Source organism: Leiobunum rupestre, chromosome 9 (genome assembly GCF_980474605.1).
Source record: "Leiobunum rupestre chromosome 9, qqLeiRupe1.1.hap1, whole genome shotgun sequence".
NCBI lineage: Eukaryota > Metazoa > Arthropoda > Arachnida > Opiliones > Sclerosomatidae > Leiobunum > Leiobunum rupestre.
Window position 1 is genome coordinate 34,849,948 of NC_143392.1, and position 20,494 is coordinate 34,870,441.

Sequence of the window (20,494 nt, forward strand, 5' to 3'; positions counted from 1 at the left end):
TAAAAATATAATTCATGCTCATTCCATTTAATTTTCAAATAAATGCATAGTACAAAGATATTAAAATGGCATAGCTAAATACATAGCTACTTTACACATCGCGTTTTGTATCTTTCTTTTTATTAAGACGGAATAAATAATTATTATTGATGTATAAATACCCTCCTTTATTAGCTATCCGCTCCATTGCAAACGACTTCAGTAACTAAATTGAAAACATAGCAAAAGCCAATTTATATAGCAGCGTTCGGTCGAATGGGACACATAAAAGCGTTCGGTCGAATGGGACACATAAAAACCGCACGTTTCGGCGGAATTCGGTCGAATGGGACACCTCAAAAACCGCCTTCGGTCGAATGGGATTTCGGTCGAATGGGACTAAAGCCTTTAGTTAGGACCTTATGTCTCGTTAACTATTAATATAATAATTATCAAAAATATTTTAAGCACTAGAGGAAGGTTCAGCCTAATAAGAAAAATTTAATTCAATGATGTAATTGTTAAAACAGAAACGTTCAGCTTGAACGAAAAAGAGGCTTTGACGGTATTCTTCCCCCTTAACCAATAAGAGTCTTCATTTCGTATAATTTCGTCTGCTCTCATTTCTTCAGCTGCATTCCCATGGTAACAGTCACAATGGCCGTTACTCAGTATTATTATACCCCTTAAGCGGCAGCTTAGGCCTGTAAGTTCATTTATTTTTCTAAACTACAACAGTAGTTACAAAAATTTCACCTTAAAATGTTAGCGGCAGATGTTATTTTACGTTAAAAAGGAAAAAGTAAATTTAGTTAATTTGGAGGAATAGGGTTATATATCGGTATTTACGAGATAAACCAGGGCACACGAAGGGGAAACAAAAAGCGAATGGACGAAACTACAGCAATGGTTCATATGCCGTAGGACACAAGTTAATGGCTTAAAGCTTGCAATTTCATTGTCGCGTATCCCGCCTTTTCTAAAAATCGTGAGAACTGATTTAAATAAACCAACATTAAACCGTTTTCAATTACTATTTTTGAATAAGGTATTCGGGGTTAGGCCAATAATACTTAGTGTTTAAATAAAAAATTATATTTTGCGACTTCTAAAATTGGAAGAGAATTATGGTAAGCTGTCCATTTTAAATGAGGATGCGTGTTAATAATCAAATTTTGAAAGTACATCTTCGTATTTCTGAGGCGAATATTGAAGGTCATTTACATGTATACGGAATTTATACAGGGTGTCCACTATATAATGACCCAGAGCTAATAATTGAAAAGCTATTTTTCCTATAAGTTTGATATTTTCAGATCGCATAGCATGTGCAGGGGGTCATAGGATGTAACAAAACTGAATGATCTTGAACCATGCCCTAAAGGTCATTCAAAACCTATCTCGAGAACCGTTGGGCTAAGAGACTCGGTTCCAAATAGAAAGGTGTGCGCTATTTTATGACCAATTGCCTCTGAACCGATGTGAATTAGCCAATAGGAAGCCAAGAAAAAAAACCACTAAAAACCAGAAGATCATTAATAAAAATGTTCAATGACTAAATATCAACATAAAATTTTATTTCAATTAAGATCAGATTAGAGCGTTTGAATTTTGATCTAAAAAATGATAGCGCACACTTTTGGAATTGGAACCGACCTTCCAAACATAACGGGTTTTGAGTTACAATTTGAATGGCCTTGAAGACATGGTTCAAGATCAATCGAATTTTAATAGCGTAATATAAGATATAAGTGAATTTGTCCTGAAAATGTCGATGCCGTAATACAAGTACTTTCTAAATTATTAACACCTAAGCATGACCTTCTTACTTTCGGTGTTTATATTCTTGGCTTCCTATTGGCCAATTTACATCAGTTCATAAAATGCGATGGCGCGCACAATTCTAATTAGAACCGAGTGTCTAAGCCCAACGGTTTTCCAGATAGATTTTGAATGACCTTCAGGACATATAATTTTGTATCAGTCAATGACCCCCTGCGCGTGCTATAAGATCTGAAAGTATCAAATTCCTATGAAAAATTAATTTTTAATTATTAGCTCTGGATCGTTTTTAGTGTAAACCCTGTATATTAAGTAGCTTAGTCATATAATTTACTTCCTGGTATAATAATAATTGGATTCGAATATCTTTTTTCCACTCGAACAAATAATTTTTTCTGCCACCAGATGCATTAAGCAAATTAACACTCAAATTAACTGTCTCTAGCCAGAGGCGAAAAAGAGCCGGCAATCTTCTAAACATAAAGAAAATTAAAAAATTAAGAGTGGTTACGTGTTTAGAAGTGTTGAAGTTCAGTAGCAAACAATATAAAAATGAAATCTATTAAGATCTACAAATATTGAGCATTTTTTATAAAATAAGGAAGGGTGTAAATTGGAAATGTGGTCTGAACAGCTTCTAAATTATTACCTAATTAACGTAGGCATCGACCTATGTAACAAAACTTACCACATCCATTTATCTTACGCCATTCTAATAAAAATGGCTTTAAAAGTTGTCAAAATGTATTGTTTGGAGTTGGTTTTTGTTTTTGTTTTGTCTTTTATTCAAAGAAGAAAGGGCTGATTGAGTCTGAGAAGACCGCGAGCACGGCGAAGACACCAACTGATTAATCAGGGCGAGATATGTGTAACGGTCACGCCAACGGGGGGATACGTGGGGACAGGGGTGGGGACACCCGTGGCGGAAGTATTCCGACCACCCGTTGGGGGATTGGTGGTCGTCCTCACACGGCCATCCACTAACTCTGCCTCCCGGACGCCTGGGATTACAGGAGTGAGCCACTACTCCCGGCGCTTTTTGTTAATTGTACGATTTTTTGCTCTGGACAAAATTGAGAATACGTATCATATTTTATCTCCAATAAATCGCGACATTCGCAGAATTTTTATTTAAAGGGAATATAATCTCTAACGTGATCTTTAAATTTTGAACGAATACCCGCGCAATAAACCACTAAGCAGCTAGAACAATTTGTCAAAAGAAATTGTAGGCAGCGGCTGATGTTGTGAGACTTTGGGACCAACAGAAATATTCGAGGTTACATTCCCTTTAATTCCGGGGTAAACAAATGTACGATCTCTGGTAACTGGCTATCTCGACTTTGAAACTGGTGATCTCGTCCTTTATAATAAACTCGAAAATATACCAAAATATTATAATAATAATAATCAGTTAGGCTAATACCCAAGGCCCAAGTCATCTAGCGACTTTTAATGCATTTAAACAGGTGGCCGGGCTACATTGCGGAGCCATCAGCTCCCTACACTTACTATTACCATTAACCTCTACAAATTTTTATGGAAAGGGGAAGAACTCGGGGGAAACCCCTTTGATAAAAGGCACTTCTATAAACATAGAGATCATTCAATTTGTAAATTGGGGCACTCTAACATTCACATAAGCTGTGGTGTAGTAGGCTTTTTGATTCGCTTGGAGCACCGGTATATAAATTTCTGACCCAAAGTAACGTAATTAATTGTTTTATGTAATGACCTGCTTTCGTAATAGCCCAACTCACGTCGTCAGTGAGCCCGAACTCAATTTGAGACCGAGCTCAGGTATTTTAAATAAATATTGTGAGCCTGAGACGAGACCGATAAGTTTTCATGTTAAAGGGAGTATAACCTTTTCAGGAATTTGAGGCAATACATAACTCCATCCCCTCATTTTTCTAACCACGTGTTATACGTAGTGTGAATTACAGTGGTTTTTAAGGAAATATAATACTAAAAGTATCCCCGCTTTGGTGGTGCTTTAATTTCTCATATCTACTAGAAGGCCTTTCTTGAATCTAAAACCATGTACCTCATTATTAAGAAATTTTATTTGAATAAATATCCAAACTATAATGAAAATTATTAATTTATAGCTCGAATATTGTTGTTTATATGTTAATGAAGGGTGTATCTAAAAACTAAACACTAAATATGAAACAATAAAGGTTTCAAGTGAGAAAACCTCTTCAGGGCGGGCACGCTTGCTCTAATAGAAGAATTGGGTGTTTCTACTATCGTTCTAGACTAGCGCCACTAATTGGGCTATTTGATAAATAAATTGTGCGACGAAAAACCGCGTGATGTTTTAGCAGTCGCGAAGGTAGAATTGACAAACGTTTGGGTCTTATATCGCTTTTGATATGTGGTCTCAGCGTTTTCCAAGAAATCAATTTCCCAAATTTAAGGGCCCCAATGGGTATCGCAAATTCGCAACCGATATAAAATTTAATCACCCATAAATCGACGTATCGTTTATATTTGTGAACTCAGCTGTGAAATCAATGGCCCCAAATTACGGATCCCCGTGGGCTCCCCCAGGCGAACGTGAGGCGCCAATACTTATTATCTTTTCTTATTTCTTTATGTTTTAATATCCAACGGGTTTCAATTTTAAAATAACAAGAAGGGGATTTTGGGATAAAAACACACTTTTAAAAGTAATATCAGAAACCTATAATAAGAGAAGCCTCTATACCGCCAACGTAAAACTTTTGAAACGTCTTGTTTTCGACACGGAGCAAAAAAGATATTAACGTGGCCTAGGACTAGCAAATTTAGTGAGCGCTATATTTAGTATTCGTAGCGAAAGGCGGGCAAGGCTTAAGGTTTTTCAAAGCTTATTGAGGGAATTATACGGAGATATCGCTTTCAGAATCACGATTACTGTTCATTAGTATGTATATTTATCATAGCCAATAATAGTTTTAACATAATAAATCCTTTATAATGTAGAAATTACCAAGTTCAATCAAAACGAGGCGAGTCTCCCAAAATTTAAAATCCCCAGCAAAATCCTATGGGAATTATACGAGCTAAAATGTAAAGAATAGACTGCATTTTTCACATGTTTTCTCCGCTACTGCTCGCGTACGAATCGAGGGGCTATCCAATCATTAAAAATGCTAGAAATTTTGTACATCTGATTTCAGATTTCAATGATTTCAATATTTAATTGATTAAAGTTATTAAAGCTACTAAATTTACGTGATTTCAAGTTATTTCACTGCTGATTTGTACACCTGAAGTCCCTCGGTATGAATATATCTAGAGGACTATATTTTCTGGCCACATATCCCCTAACAAATCTGTATCCCTCCGAATACCTCTTCTTCGAAAACGAGACGTTCACGATTTTGGGCGAGTTAGAGGCTTCTCTTATAATAGGCGTCTGATCCATTGAGTTGGGAATATTAATCTAGAGGTCCAATCAAAACGTCGGATTTCAGTATTTCGCGAAACAAGTTTTTAAAAATAAGAATACTGTCGTCTGCTCCCATCGGCGTCCCAAATGACGAGAAAACGTTATCATTCTACCCGTGGCGCCGTCTATCTCTCAATGGTCCGTTCAAATAAGACGCGTTTTCAAGCAAAAAGATTTTTTTTCTTCAAAATAATGGATGGCGCCACGGGTCATATGATAACGTTTGCTCGTCATTTACGGCAGACGGCACATTCGTATTTTTCAAAAACTTGTTTCGCGGGGAGCAGATTTGATTAGATCTCTAGATTAATATTCCCAACTCAATGGTCTGATCAAGGTTCGTAAACGAAAAGCTTCTGATAATATCTGGCCGTTAAATGTATTTCGTCATCAGTCCTACCTTATCCAAAACGTACAAATATCTCGAAATATGTAGTAATTTCCGACCACCGTCAATCTGCCAGAAAAAAAAGGGGGAAAGCAGTAAAAGACGTTTTCTGCTTATTCTCTGGATATCGCTGGACTCCCACAGAACGAAATATAAAATATTCAAACCGAAAGTCGAAACTAAACATATATTTTGTAAAATCGACAAATCAACGTTTTTACTTATAAATTTAAATATCAATAATTATTTTTATTTTTATACATTATAAAATATAAAATATTCAAAATAAAATATCTTTTATTTTTACATTATTGAAATTAATTTTGTTTAATTATTTTATATTTTATGAAATTTTCTTATCCCAGCATAACGATATCCACTATGATAATACGCGTTACAGAACTGACTTGAAATTTTGAATGGTACAACTAAGCTTACTCTTAGAAATGATATCGAACTTGGCGAAACAGAATGAATTTGCAGTTATTACATTAACGCCCCTTTATAGCGCCATAACCGCACATAAAGACGAGCTGAAATTAAAACGACTTACACTACTATTTGTACCCTTTAGAACGTTACTTTGTTTGTCGAGTTACCTCGCATGGTTTTTAAGAAAAATGATTTTTAGCGTTATTACATAAGCGCGTTTAATAACCAGATTACAAATTGAAGGGAGGGATCAGATTTGCCCCTTTATAGCGCCATAACCGCACATAGAGACGACCTGAAATTAAAACGACTTACACTACTATTTGTACCCTTTAGAACGTTACCTTGTTTGTCGAGTTACCTCGCATGGTTTTCCAGAAACATGATTTTTTGCGTTATTACATAAGCGCGTTTAATAACCATATTACAAATTGAAGGGAGGGATCGAATTTGCCCCTTTATAGCGCCATAACCGCACATAGAGACGAGCTGAAATTAAAACGACTTACACTACTATTTGTACCCTTGACAACGTTACCTTGTTTGTCGAGTTACCTCGCATGGTTTTCCAGAAACATGATTTTTTGCGTTATTACATAAGCGCGTTTAATAACCAGATTACAAATTGAAGGGAGGGATCAGATTTGCCCCTTTATAGCGCCATAACCGCACATAGAGACGAGCTGAAATTAAAACGACTTACACTACTATTTGTACCCTTTAGAACGTTACTTTGTTTGTCGAGTTACCTCGCATGGTTTTTAAGAAAAATGATTTTTTGCGTTATTACATACGCGATTAAAAACCATATTACAAATTGAAGGGAGGGATCGAATTTGCCCCTTTATAGCGCCATAACCGCACATAGAGACGACCTGAAATTAAAACGACTTACACTACTATTTGTACCCTTTACAACGTTACCTTGTTTGTCGAGTTACCTCGCATGGTTTTCCAGAAACATGATTTTTTGCGTTATTACATAAGCGCGTTTAATAACCAGATTACAAATTGAAGGGAGGGATCAGATTTGCCCCTTTATAGCGCCATAACCGCACATAGAGACGAGCTGAAATTAAAACGACTTACACTACTATTTGTACCCTTTAGAACGTTACTTTGTTTGTCGAGTTACCTCGCATGGTTTTTAAGAAAAATGATTTTTAGCGTTATTACATCCGCGTTTAATAACCATATTACAAATTGAAGGGAGGGATCGAATTTGCCCCTTTATAGCGCCATAACCGCACATAGAACCGACCTGAAATTAAAACCATTAACACTACTATTTGTACCCTTTAGAATGTTACCTTGTTTGTCGAGTTACCTCGCACGGTTTTCAAGAAAAATTATATTTAGCGTTATTACATAAGCGCGTTTAATAACCATATTACAAATTGAAGGGAGGGTTCAAATTTGGCCCTTTATAGCGCCATAACCGCACATAGAACCGACCTGATATTAAAACCATTAACACTAATATTTGTACCGTTTAGAATGTTACCTTGTTTGTCGAGTTACCTCGCACGGTTTTCCAGAAAAATGATTTTTAGCGTTATTACATCCGCGTTTAATAACCATATTACAAATTGAAGGGAGGGATCGAATTTGCCCCTTTATAGCGCCATAACCGCACATAGAACCGACCTGAAATTAAAACCATTAACACTACTATTTGTACCCTTTAGAATGTTACCTTGTTTGACGAGTTACCTCGCACGGTTTTCAAGAAAAATTATATTTAGCGTTATTACATAAGCGCGTTTAATAACCAGATTACAAATTGAAGGGAGGGATCAGATTTGCCCCTTTATAGCGCCATAACCGCACATAGAGACGAGCTGAAATTAAAACGACTTACACTACTATTTGTACCCTTTAGAACGTTACTTTGTTTGTCGAGTTACCTCGCATGGTTTTTAAGAAAAATGATTTTTTGCGTTATTACATACGCGATTAAAAACCATATTACAAATTGAAGGGAGGGATCGAATTTGCCCCTTTATAGCGCCATAACCGCACATAGAGACGACCTGAAATTAAAACGACTTATACTACTATTTGTACCCTTTAGAACGTTACTTTGTTTGTCGAGTTACCTCGCATGGTTTTTAAGAAAAATGATTTTTTGCGTTATTACATACGCGATTAAAAACCATATTACAAATTGAAGGGAGGGATCGAATTTGCCCCTTTATAGCGCCATAACCGCACATAGAGACGACCTGAAATTAAAACGACTTACACTACTATTTGTACCCTTGACAACGTTACCTTGTTTGTCGAGTTACCTCGCATGGTTTTCCAGAAAAATGATTTTTAGCGTTATTACATAAGCGCGTTTAATAACCAGATTACAAATTGAAGGGAGGGATCAGATTTGCCCCTTTATAGCGCCATAACCGCACATAGAGACGACCTGAAATTAAAACGACTTACACTACTATTTGTACCCTTTAGAACCTTACCTTGTTTGTCGAGTTACCTCGCATGGTTTTCCAGAAACATGATTTTTTGCGTTATTACATAAGCGCGTTTAATAACCATATTACAAATTGAAGGGAGGGATCGAATTTGCCCCTTTATAGCGCCATAACCGCACATAGAGACGACCTGAAATTAAAAAGACTTACACTACTATTTGTACCCTTGACAACGTTACCTTGTTTGTCGAGTTACCTCGCATGGTTTTCCAGAAAAATGATTTTTAGCGTTATTACATAAGCGCGTTTAATAACCAGATTACAAATTGGAGGGAGGGATCGAATTTGCCCCTTTATAGCGCCATAACCGCACATAGAGACGAGCTGAAATTAAAACGACTTACACTACTATTTGTACCCTTTACAACGTTACCTTGTTTGTCGAGTTACCTCGCATGGTTTTCCAGAAAAATGATTTTTAGCGTTATTACATAAGCGCGTTTAATAACCAGATTACAAATTGAAGGGAGGGATCAGATTTGCCCCTTTATAGCGCCATAACCGCACATAGAGACGACCTGAAATTAAAACGACTTACACTACTATTTGTACCCTTTAGAACCTTACCTTGTTTGTCGAGTTACCTCGCATGGTTTTCCAGAAACATGATTTTTTGCGTTATTACATAAGCGCGTTTAATAACCATATTACAAATTGAAGGGAGGGATCGAATTTGCCCCTTTATAGCGCCATAACCGCACATAGAGACGACCTGAAATTAAAAAGACTTACACTACTATTTGTACCCTTGACAACGTTACCTTGTTTGTCGAGTTACCTCGCATGGTTTTCCAGAAAAATGATTTTTAGCGTTATTACATAAGCGCGTTTAATAACCAGATTACAAATTGGAGGGAGGGATCGAATTTGCCCCTTTATAGCGCCATAACCGCACATAGAGACGAGCTGAAATTAAAACGACTTACACTACTATTTGTACCCTTTACAACGTTACCTTGTTTGTCGAGTTACCTCGCATGGTTTTCCAGAAATATGATTTTTTGCGTTATTACATAAGCGCGTTTAATAACCATATTACAAATTGAAGGGAGGGATCGAATTTGCCCCTTTAGGCGCTCTTTCCAAAGGGCTTGGCTCTCTACCTTTCTAGGTAGGGTGTCGGCTGGCGTTGCCAGAGCATCCGCTCTTATTCCCACTGCTGTGTGCGAAGTGGCGAGTTGGTCGGCCCATTGCTGCACCTTCTGCTGCGTTAAGCGGCTTGCGTCGAAGGTGCGACCATCAGTAGTAGGGTTCTGCTACCCATGATGGTTTTGTCAACTGTCCGGGCGTGTGGACGGTGGCGTAGGGTATTTGATGATGGACCTCCGGTGGTGTGGTTTCAATCTTACCGGTACACCGGGCTATAAATCTGATGCATGTCCAGACCTTCATGTAACTTGAAAAATCCTAAAGGGAATTTATTCAATGGACAACAGTTTTGCCATGGCAACGAAAAATGTTTTTGACCACATAAAATGGAAATTTTAAAAATTGTAAATGTTTTAAAATACCAAAATTATAAAAAATTATATAAAAATAAACTATCTCAAATTTCATTGAAATATTTTTTTTCAAAATTGAAAATGTTAATAACACTAAAAAAAAATATCAAAATCAATAGTTTCGATCCAAAACGATCAAAATTGATAGGAATTGATGGAAATTTATTTATATAGATAAACTGATTTTTGGAAAATAATAGATCAAAATTAGCAAAATCTTTAAATTTTGTAAAAAAAAGTATACAAAATTGAAAAAAATCAATAGTTTCGATCAAAAACCGCATTAATTTCCTATCTATATCCGTAGTTGTTTTGTTTCTAAAAGTTCTAAAATATTATTTACTTGATAAATAACAAATAAAAAAATAAATGAAATTCATTAAAAATTATTTATATCAAATAAAATTGGGTTAAATTCCTTTAACTGGGTGAAATAAAGAACTTACGCTAAAATTGACCCAAATAGGGAAAAAATACTTAAGAAAATTCGCTAAAATTGAACCAAATTAGGAGAAAAATAAAAGAAATACTAAAATTGGGCAAAATAAAGAGATTTCGCTAAAAATGAGCCAAATTGCGTAAAATAAAGAAAAGTCCCCAAAGACAGCGATTTTGACGATTTTGGGCTTTTATAGGTAAAACCGATAAATATTAGTTAGTTCAAGTAAAATTGGGTAAACGCGTAAATATTTCAATTATACTTGAGTAAACCATCGAATAAGTTACTTTTAATTAAATTCACAATTGTTAATGAAAAATCATGTTCGTTGGTACACTGTTTCTTAAAATAATCAATAATAATAATAATTATAATTTAAAAATTTTGCTAATTTTGATCGATTTTTTCAGTGTTATTAACATTTTTCAATTCTGAAAAAAAAAATATTTCAAACAATTTTGAGATAGTTGGTCGAATTTAGTTTATTTATTATAATTTTTACAAATCTTTAAAATTGGGCTAATTTAGATCTATTAGTTTCCAATTTTGGTCAAGTTTGATCAAAATGACCAAAATAAATACTTTGTTTTTAAAAAATTGCAATTTATCTATACATTAATCCAATTTTACACAACTTATAAATTTCCGTCAATTCCTATGAATTTTGATCGAAACTACTGTTTTTGATCAATATTTTTACAATTTTATATATATATATTTTTTTTCCAATGTTTGTATTTTTTTCTCACATTTTTTCAAATTTTAGCCATATCGGTTCAATTTCACCCATTTGGTTCAAATTGATCAAAATGTGATCAATTTTGATTTTTTTCGTTAATTTGCATAATTTTTTTATTATTTTGGTATTTTAAAATATTTACAATTTTTCACCGGCTCGGGTCGTCTTCTTGTGAGTGAAACACAATGATTTTCAAATTTAAGCGCGCGCTCGTTGTGGGAGATTTTCAAAAAAGCAAGCGCTTTCAACTTTAGCTCGCCTCTGATGTACCATTACGTCAATTTCAAGTAGGGCACTTTAAATCTTCGCTTTGATTAATTATTAACGGAACCTAATAGGAAAGAAGATTAATAGTACTTGTTGCTTTCACAAAGCAACCAGTTAAAGACCCAAATCTAAGGCTTTTTAAGAGCTATGGCTTATTACAACAGTCTGGAAAGCTGCTGGTGAAAAGGTGGAATTTTGTGAAACCCAGCTACCCAAAAAAGTTGTAATAACCCGAATTGGGTCAAAAGTGACTCAAAATTGGTCAAAAAATATTTTACCCAACCATTTTTAAAGTGTAGGAGGGGCATGGTGACTGTTAATTAGTTCCGTGGGAGAGCTGATTTTGAAAACTCTGAAGCCGACTGAATAATTGGAGTTATTTTAAAACCTAATAAAAAGGTTTAATATGGTATGGTTAAAACAGATTACATTAGCTCATTTGGAGTTGCGCTAAATTTGTGACCCTTTCGGTCCCGCCTAGTTAATACAAGTGTTCTTTTTACAAAAAATTGCTTTTAATAATAATCAGCTAGGCTAATACCCAAGGCACCGCCTTAGGCCCAAGTCATCTTGCGACTTTTATTGCCTTTAAACAGGTGGCCGGGTTACAATACGTAGGAGGGTGGTGGCAAGCCCTTCATGCCACGCGAGCCAACAGATCCCTACACTAACTATTACCGTTCTCAAGCAACGTGGAAATTTTTTTAGATAAAAAGGGGGTTGTAGAAGGTGGCTCCCGCTGGTTCACCGGACGGTCGAGTTTTCGGCCGTCCCGTTCCAATGACTCAGCGAACGCCTCCCTTCTTTACAATGGGGTTTTTTTACAACATTTATACTTGGTATATTTTGGCTTCTTATATGTTTCTACAGGGGCAAGCCCTTCATGCCTCGCGAGCCAACAGCTCCCTACACTCACTATTACCGTTAACCTCTACAAGTTTTTACAGAAGGGAAACCGAAGAGCTCGGGGGAAAACCCCTTAAACCAGTGGAGAGAGAACTGAAGACCTTTAATCACTAAATTGTTTCTTCTTAAAGTAATGTTTAAGTTATCTATAAGCATACGATTGTGATCAGGTGCGCCCAAGCAGGCACCGATGAATTGAGAGGCCCCCCTCTATACGCAATCATTTCAATCGATAATTTTTTCTCACTTGTCCCCCAGTTTAACAAACATTTAGATATCAAATATCCCCAATTCCAATAATCCCTTATTTTAAATATTAAAGTCGTTTTACTCAATGAATGACACTCTGCGATTAGAGCTCTTCCCAAATTCATCAACCACTAACATCGGATGTTCCTTTAAATGTTTCGATAAATCTCGATTAATGGATAATGTGGCCAGGTTGGAAAGTCTATCCTCTCGCATTGTTGTCCGTAGACGCGTTTCAATTCTATTCAAGGAACTGAAACTCCTTTCAGTAATAGTATTGGCCACGGGAATACACAGAACAACTTTAAAGTACTTAACTAAGTCGGGAAAGCCACCTTCCATCATAATTAGATAGTGATAACAGTCTGTTACGCTTTTCAAATTTTTCGATTTTATTAAATTTCTGGCTATTTTAATTCGACCTTTCAATGAATCTAAGTCGAAATCAAAGCGAGTATATATTTGGCAGTGGGCTAGGACGTCATTTTCTACGATAAGGTTTTCCGAGTCGGGGTCAGACGCAGTTATTCCTTTAATTAGGCTATTATTTTAAAAAAATCGGTTTTTCATTTATCATATAAATTTGTAGATTATTTGGTAGTAAGTTGATCTCAACTGTTCATTTAAGGTTTTTGCTTCAGTGTCTCGGTTTCCTGTTGTACACGTTACCACACCATGCTTTAGTCTTTGATTAGGGATTATTTTTCGTTTTCTTAAAGCTAAAGGTGCAGTGTTGCGATCGGGAACCGTGATAAAAACGGATTCTGCTAACTTAGAAGCTTCGTCCCAAATTAAGTCGAATTTTTCGGGGTTCCTTACTTCCTCTAAGGTAGTTATGGTAGCTTTGAAAATAGCGATAGCTTCAGTTAGAACGACTCTCGAACAAGGAGTTGGTATTACCTAATATTTCATCTAAAGCCGTAATCAAAATCAAGTTAGTTAAGTTTTGTAATTGCAATATGTACCCTCGACACTCGGCAGCTTCTTCGGGCTTACCATTTTCTACCAAGTTCTCCAATTGTAATAGAACATAATCAAATTTGCTTCTGAAGTAATTAAGACCTTTTTTTTGCTCCACCACCTAGTGTCGCAGCTTTGCGGCATTTTAAGAACTATTTCGTAGCCCAGCTCTTTTTGAGAATTATCAAAACATTCACTCCTAATAACTGAATTGCTTTGGAAATTATATATCACTTGAACTAGTCCGAGTAATTCCCTAACCGCGATTATATTGGAGCAGCATTCAACCAAAACTAAATTTAAACGATGGGCATAGCAATGGACGTACGGACAATTTCCACCTACTGCCTCGTCTATTTGAACCCTCACCCCTTTTACGTGCCGACTCATTACACTGGCCCCATCATAAGTCTGAGCAACGCAATTTTCAATTATCAGTTCATTCTCCGTCAAAAGGGTAATTATAGCCAAACTGATGCTTTCAGAGTCGAACTTATGCAAATCTGTGTATGCTAAAAATCGCTCTACTACGCCAATTTCCTTTCTAGTATACCTAATGCAAACACTCAGCTGTTCTACTCCCGCATTATATCTAGTCTCATCGGCAATTACGGAAAAGAAACCACCTGATTCATTAACCTCCTTTACCATCATTCGCCTAACAAAATTTCCACTAAGGTTAATCAGCTCATTTTAGACAGTGCTATGTATATATTTAGCATTATTTGGCATACTTTCGCACTTGGCTTTTAAGTCGGGACAATTTCTCTTTAATAAATCTAAAATTTCTACGAAATTGCCCCGGTTCCCATTTTCATCGTCCGACCTATGCCCCCGAAGAGCGAGATCTTGTTGGGCGCACAGTACTATTATCTGCACGTGAGCAACTAATACATCTCTATTTCTAGCAACGTCTGTTTTATGATGCTGATCAACCTGACATACTATTTGGCCATATTTTTCCAGTCCGAAAACCCCTCAATAAATCCCGTATTTCTACCACCTAAAAAATGCCGACAACAAAAACAATAAACTTTATCGTTTGCTACAGAATATTCGAGCATTTGGTGTACCAAGAAGAATTGATGCCTCAGTTTTTACCACCCATTAGGGTTTTGGGCAAAGAAGCGATGTTAGGTTGAACGGGCAGTCAATCCTTATCTAACTAATCGTCTTACGTTTGAATTGTCTATCTTTGCACTCGAGGCTCTATTAGAGGATTCTACCAAAATTACCGTTAACTCAGAATTTAGAACTACCTCCTTAGCCGGACTGACATCGACATTGGGTAAAACGTCAACAACATTTTTTTAATGTTTTCAGTCTCGGTAAAACCTAGAGTCTAACCTGAATTCAGTTTATTTATTTTAGCTGACGGTTGAAGAAATTGTTCCATTGCGTCTTTCTTACTACTAACTATGCTCGCTTCTCTCTTAAATTTTTGGCGTTTTTGGGCCCCGGACATAAACTTTCGGGAACTCATTCTGGTTTTAGTTCTTAAAGTAAAAACTCCAGATATAACGCCTTTTAAAAATTGTACCACTATGGTCTTAAAAAAACTATTTTTAAGAATGGTACCACCCTCGGCAACACCAATAGTTTGGTTCAAAATATCTAGCTACTAAAAGCTTGAAAAAAGCCAACTAACTATATAAACTAGCCCGAAATGTTTTTATTTAAAACAAGCGCAATACGACTTCTTTAAAACCTCTAGGAGGTAGAAGTCGGCACTTGCCAAAAATATTTAAAACAAAACAGACACCACTAATATAGTTTTATTAAAAAATAACTAGGTACTAAATAAAAAGCTTGAAAAAAGCCAACTAACTATATAAACTAGCTCGAAATGTTTTTATTTAAAACTAGCGCAGTACGGCTTCTTTAAAACCTCTAGGAGGTAGAAGTCGGCACTTGCCAAAAATATTTAAACAAAACGAACACTAAATTAACTGACTGAGAAAGACTCGAAATGTAGAGAACTGCTTTGAAGAAGCGCACAAAATGAAATGAAACTCTGGTAAAGATAATGTCTTAACTTCGTTAAGATAAGAGTGACCACCGGCCTTTCGAACACGTGACCCAGTGGGCGAATCACAAACCCCCAAATAAGCTGGAGCTTTCCATTTGTACCCCGATGGTGGAGGCCCACCTATTCTAGGACGATATTGCGCTTATCAACAAACGACATTCTTCATAACACGGTAGCTCTCGGACGAACATGTGTCAGGGGCGGGGGCCCCCTTTCTAGATTTGCATCTTGGGGGGGGGAGACATTTCACTCTTTGAACTTGCCACGAGGTAGAGGGAGGTCCGAGGTAATTTTTACGTTAACGTGTGCGGCTTATGGAAGCAGCTGTTTTTCCCCGAATAACAATGATCCCCCTTTACAAATAAACTCTGAATGTTAACACCGCTTAACCTACCCTTTAGGGCTGCATAAAGATTGCTACTGTTTAAATTTATATACTAATTTTAAATTTTTTACGACCTTTATTTTTAATGATTTGTACACCATTTCCTCATAACGATTATGCAAAACACCTAATTTAAATTTTAACTTAATCTATGTTTTGTATTAACTTTTCAACGACTGTTATATTCAGCGATTTGTATTAAGAGTTGTATAATGTGTTATAACTTGAAGGTTGTAAAACTGTTTTATGGCACAATAAACACGATTCTATTCTATTCTATATAGAATTAAATTTTAAATTCTAAGTTATATCTCTACCATGGAAAATAATAAATTTTGTATATATATACATTTACCCAGCCACCAGAATTAATGGCCTTAGACGTCACTGGATGAATTAGGCCTAAGGTGGTGCCTTAGGTATTAGCCTAGAAAAACAAGTTGGCAAGCCAAAATATACCTCTCCTCGGAAGAATTGTCCCTAGTGGTATTAATTTCTCGAGGCAACCCTTAAAGATATCTCCGCAATTCAGAGTTATTTACTAAAAACGTAATCCCGGTTCTATCCCGCCCAGTATAAAATTTTAATTATAATTAAAATAATTGAGACGAAACGACAAATTTTAATTTATATAGAATATCATAAGTTAAGGAGTCGGCGGTGAACTATCCGCATTGTTACAATGCGACCCGAGTTCAATTCCTGATCACGATCAAATTTTACATTAAAATACTAAAATATTTCATTAAATATAAGATTAATATAATTTATAAATATTTCATTAAATATAAGATTAATATAATTTATAAATATTTCATTAAATATAAGATTAATATAATTTATAAATATTTCATTAAATATAAGATTAATATAATTTATAAATATTTCATTAAATATAAGATTAATATAATTTATAAATATTTCATTAAATATAAGATTAATATAATTTATAAATATTTCATTAAATATAAGATTAATATAATTTATAAATATTTCATTAAATATAAGATTAATATAATTTATAAATATTTCATTAAATATAAGATTAATATAATTTATAAATATTTAAAATGATGTAGAATAAATTATAGTACCTAACGTTATAACTTTGTAAAGGACATTAGCCAAAGCTGTTTTTTAGAAAAACACCGTAAATTAACGAGCGTTGGTGGCTGAGTGGTTAGAGTACATCTCTTGCACGAGGCAAACCCGGGTTCGTTTCCGGCCGGCGCCAAAAAATCGCAAATTGATACTAAGACGAATACCGTGTACAACTGGTGGAAACCCTGCCATTGGACGTTGAGAGGTTGCATAACACTCAGCCCTCGGTCCGTCCCAAAGTCATTAAGAAGAAGTTGGAGAGAAAACGCCCATACAAACACAACAGACTCAACATCCACAACCTTCATAAAACAAACTCAACATCAACAACAATCATAACACAAACTCAACATCCACAACAATCATAACACAAACTCAACACCCACAACATTCACAACACGAACTCAACATTCACGAGCCACACATTAACATAACAATAACGAAATATCCGGTGCGCGTTGATGAAAAAAAACCAACCAAGCCAAACCCAACCGCAAATCAATCCGTTAACGCTCACCGTCACATGGTGGTTTTGCCAACCCTTCGAGAAACTGCGTACGCAATGATTAACCTTTGCCCCGAAAATGCGAACGCGTTCGCAGGCCTGACAGACAGACCCACAGACAGACAGACACGGTGGTTTTATAACCCCTCCTTGGGGACTTTGACCCCTCGGAGAGGTAAAAATCTAAAAAATAATATAAATATATATATATATATATATATATATATATATATATTATTTTTAAGTTATTTATGTATATATATATAAAATAAAAATTATAAAAATATTAATTTTTTAATACAATAAAAAAAGAAAAGTACAGATATTTTCTAAGAATCACCAGTCATTTTCGTTAAATCGTGCGATTCCTGAAACGTTTTGTGGATCGAGTCAACGACAAACGCCGTGCCTCCTGATTGGCTGAAGTTATTAGGTAAGGCGTTGAAAGGTACCACCCACCTGAGCCCCAGATGGTGGAAGGGGTATTGATATAGTTAGATATTCCTGGTTGAAATTAATACATTACAGCTACTATATATATATACAAACAAATTATATATATATAATTTTATTGTGTCTGCTCTACAGTATTCCTAAAGTCCTGTATCTCGGCCTCTGCCTATGAAGTTTGCATTTGTCCATCCGTTTTTCTCAAATTATCTCATCTACCATGGCAGAATAACGTGCATAATATCAGATTTGATCCGCCTGATGTAGCGGAATTTTCTTGAAAGTATTACAAAATAACTTAATCTCAGCTTTAAATCGATCTACATCTAGATCTTTCAGTCGCATTAATTACCTTTCCCTCTGTGTGGGAACTCCTGAATATCATTGTAGATATCTAATGGTCGCTTTCGCTTATGTCATTGCTTACTCAGCAATTTATGATTGAATCATGCATATTTCGAGCCGAAATGGTGAAATCGATCCCGCTACGGTTTTTAGAAGATAACTTTTGAGTTTCATCCTTTTCTTCAAAAGCAAACTTGTTCGTTTTTAGTAATTTATTAGGAACATCTTCCTACTGAATTTCTTCCTCAATGGCAGAAATCATCACCCATGTGTTATTTAACTATGTGTACTAGATTTTTACTGAATCGCTAAGAGCGGTCGATACCCCAATACTTTTTCAGCTTCTTAAGATCTTCTGAAGTCTATACTTGAACCACTAGTCCTTTTTTTTCTGGGTCAGACATTTTTCTTTTTCATTTTGAACTTCCATAGATTAAGATATCGTACTCCAATTTCGTTATTAAAGCATCGGATATTACTTGTTTGTACTACTTCGAGGGGAGACTCGTACATTAACAGGGTGAATTGGTACATTTGTTCCAATTTGATGGTTAGGCCATTTCGAACTACTTCAGATAAGGTTGATTTTTACATGGAAAGCTTTGTTTTTGGGCACTAGCACGTTTAATGCTGCAGAGCTCCAAGCGGGTCACAATTACCGGTTTTTCGATACTTATATAGAAATTTCTTATCTTGTTGTCATAACCCTGTTACTGACGCAACATAGAATACTTTCCACTTTCTCGGAAATAAATTGAAGGTTTTTAATTTCAGACTCACTTTCCTCGATATCATATATATTCGGCCTTTTATTACCCAACTACCACGCATTCACCTTAACTTCAAAAAGACTTTCGTCTTGGGTTCGGTGTTAAATATATCCATAATTGAATGATACAGTTGCGCCATACAGTAGTCCACAACAGTCTTTTAAATTTGATCATATTATGGATAAATTTCATATCTAAAGTGACTAATATTAATTGGAAAATCACGTCTAGAGAAGGGGTGTACGCGTGTTTTTCTCTTATGTGGTCCCTTAAAATCAGATTGAAACTACAAATTAGTTTTTTCACACTTTTCTTGTTGAAATACCAAATGACATTATATTCTTGAGAACATATAAAAAATTAGTTTTAGGTACATCAAAATGGTGTTCCAGATACTTTATTCAAAGATATCTAATTGTGAATTGGCAAATGCAATGCTTAAGGTGATCAATTACGAACGAAGCAGGGGGGCGGAATTTGATGTGAAATGCCACTCAAAATGGGTACGAGTGGCTTCTAATCTCAAAGTTAGTAAAAGAAGCCTAAAGCGTGCAGCCATTTTTTACTCGAAAAAATACAATCAAAATAAATGTGGAATGAAAGCATATTTTAAGGAAATGGTTGAAAAGGGTCCTATCCATTCAAAAAACAAAAAATTTAATAATGTAGAAGCTGAAACTTTGTTTTCTAGAACAAAAACGCAATATAATAACGATTTATTGGTTGCTGATAATGATTCTGATATTTTGCATAGCGTAGATGATACTTTAAATATAAATGGACCATCTAATATTGATAACAAAGCTATCATACAAGTCGATAAACAAAATGTTAGTAGGCCCATTGATGAGTTACAATTATCTCACGTACCAGTGTTAAATGGCGATTTGTCTTTACAATCAAATCAAATTTTGCAATCTAACAAACGTCGTACCACAAGAAAAATTAAACCAAATTTTGACAAAGACTTTCAATATGGGACTAAAATAAATGGAAATAAAAAATACTGTATTTGTGACAAACCAAATGATGGGAATATGTATTTCAAATGCACATCCTGTAAAGCCTGGCTTCATAATAAGTGCATTGGCTTTAGCGAAAGCCCAAATACTGAAAACCGTATCAAGGGGGACAAAAATTTTAGTTGTTCTACGTGTCTTTTAAAAGCTATGAGACGCGGGATTGAGAATGCGTACCAGAATTGTTGGTTTTCGTCACTTTTGCAAAGTTTGTTGGAACTTATTTCGTTTCAAAACTGTCCCATTTCTGACGCAACACTTAAATCTTTTGTCTCAGCATTTAAAGAGACATCAAAGTATAGCGTACCAACTGCTAAAGTTTTAC

General features: G+C 35.4%; 1 protein-coding gene across 1 annotated transcript; it reads right to left on the bottom strand.

The window, feature by feature from the left end:
• Window positions 1-13,607: 13,607 nt before the first annotated feature.
• LOC149927250 (zinc finger MYM-type protein 1-like) lies at window positions 13,608-14,216 on the bottom strand. Its single transcript, XM_090157839.1, has one exon. It carries the CDS (start codon window positions 14,214-14,216, stop codon window positions 13,608-13,610), a length of 609 nt encoding a protein of 202 aa, XP_090013965.1.
• Window positions 14,217-20,494: the final 6,278 nt, after the last annotated feature.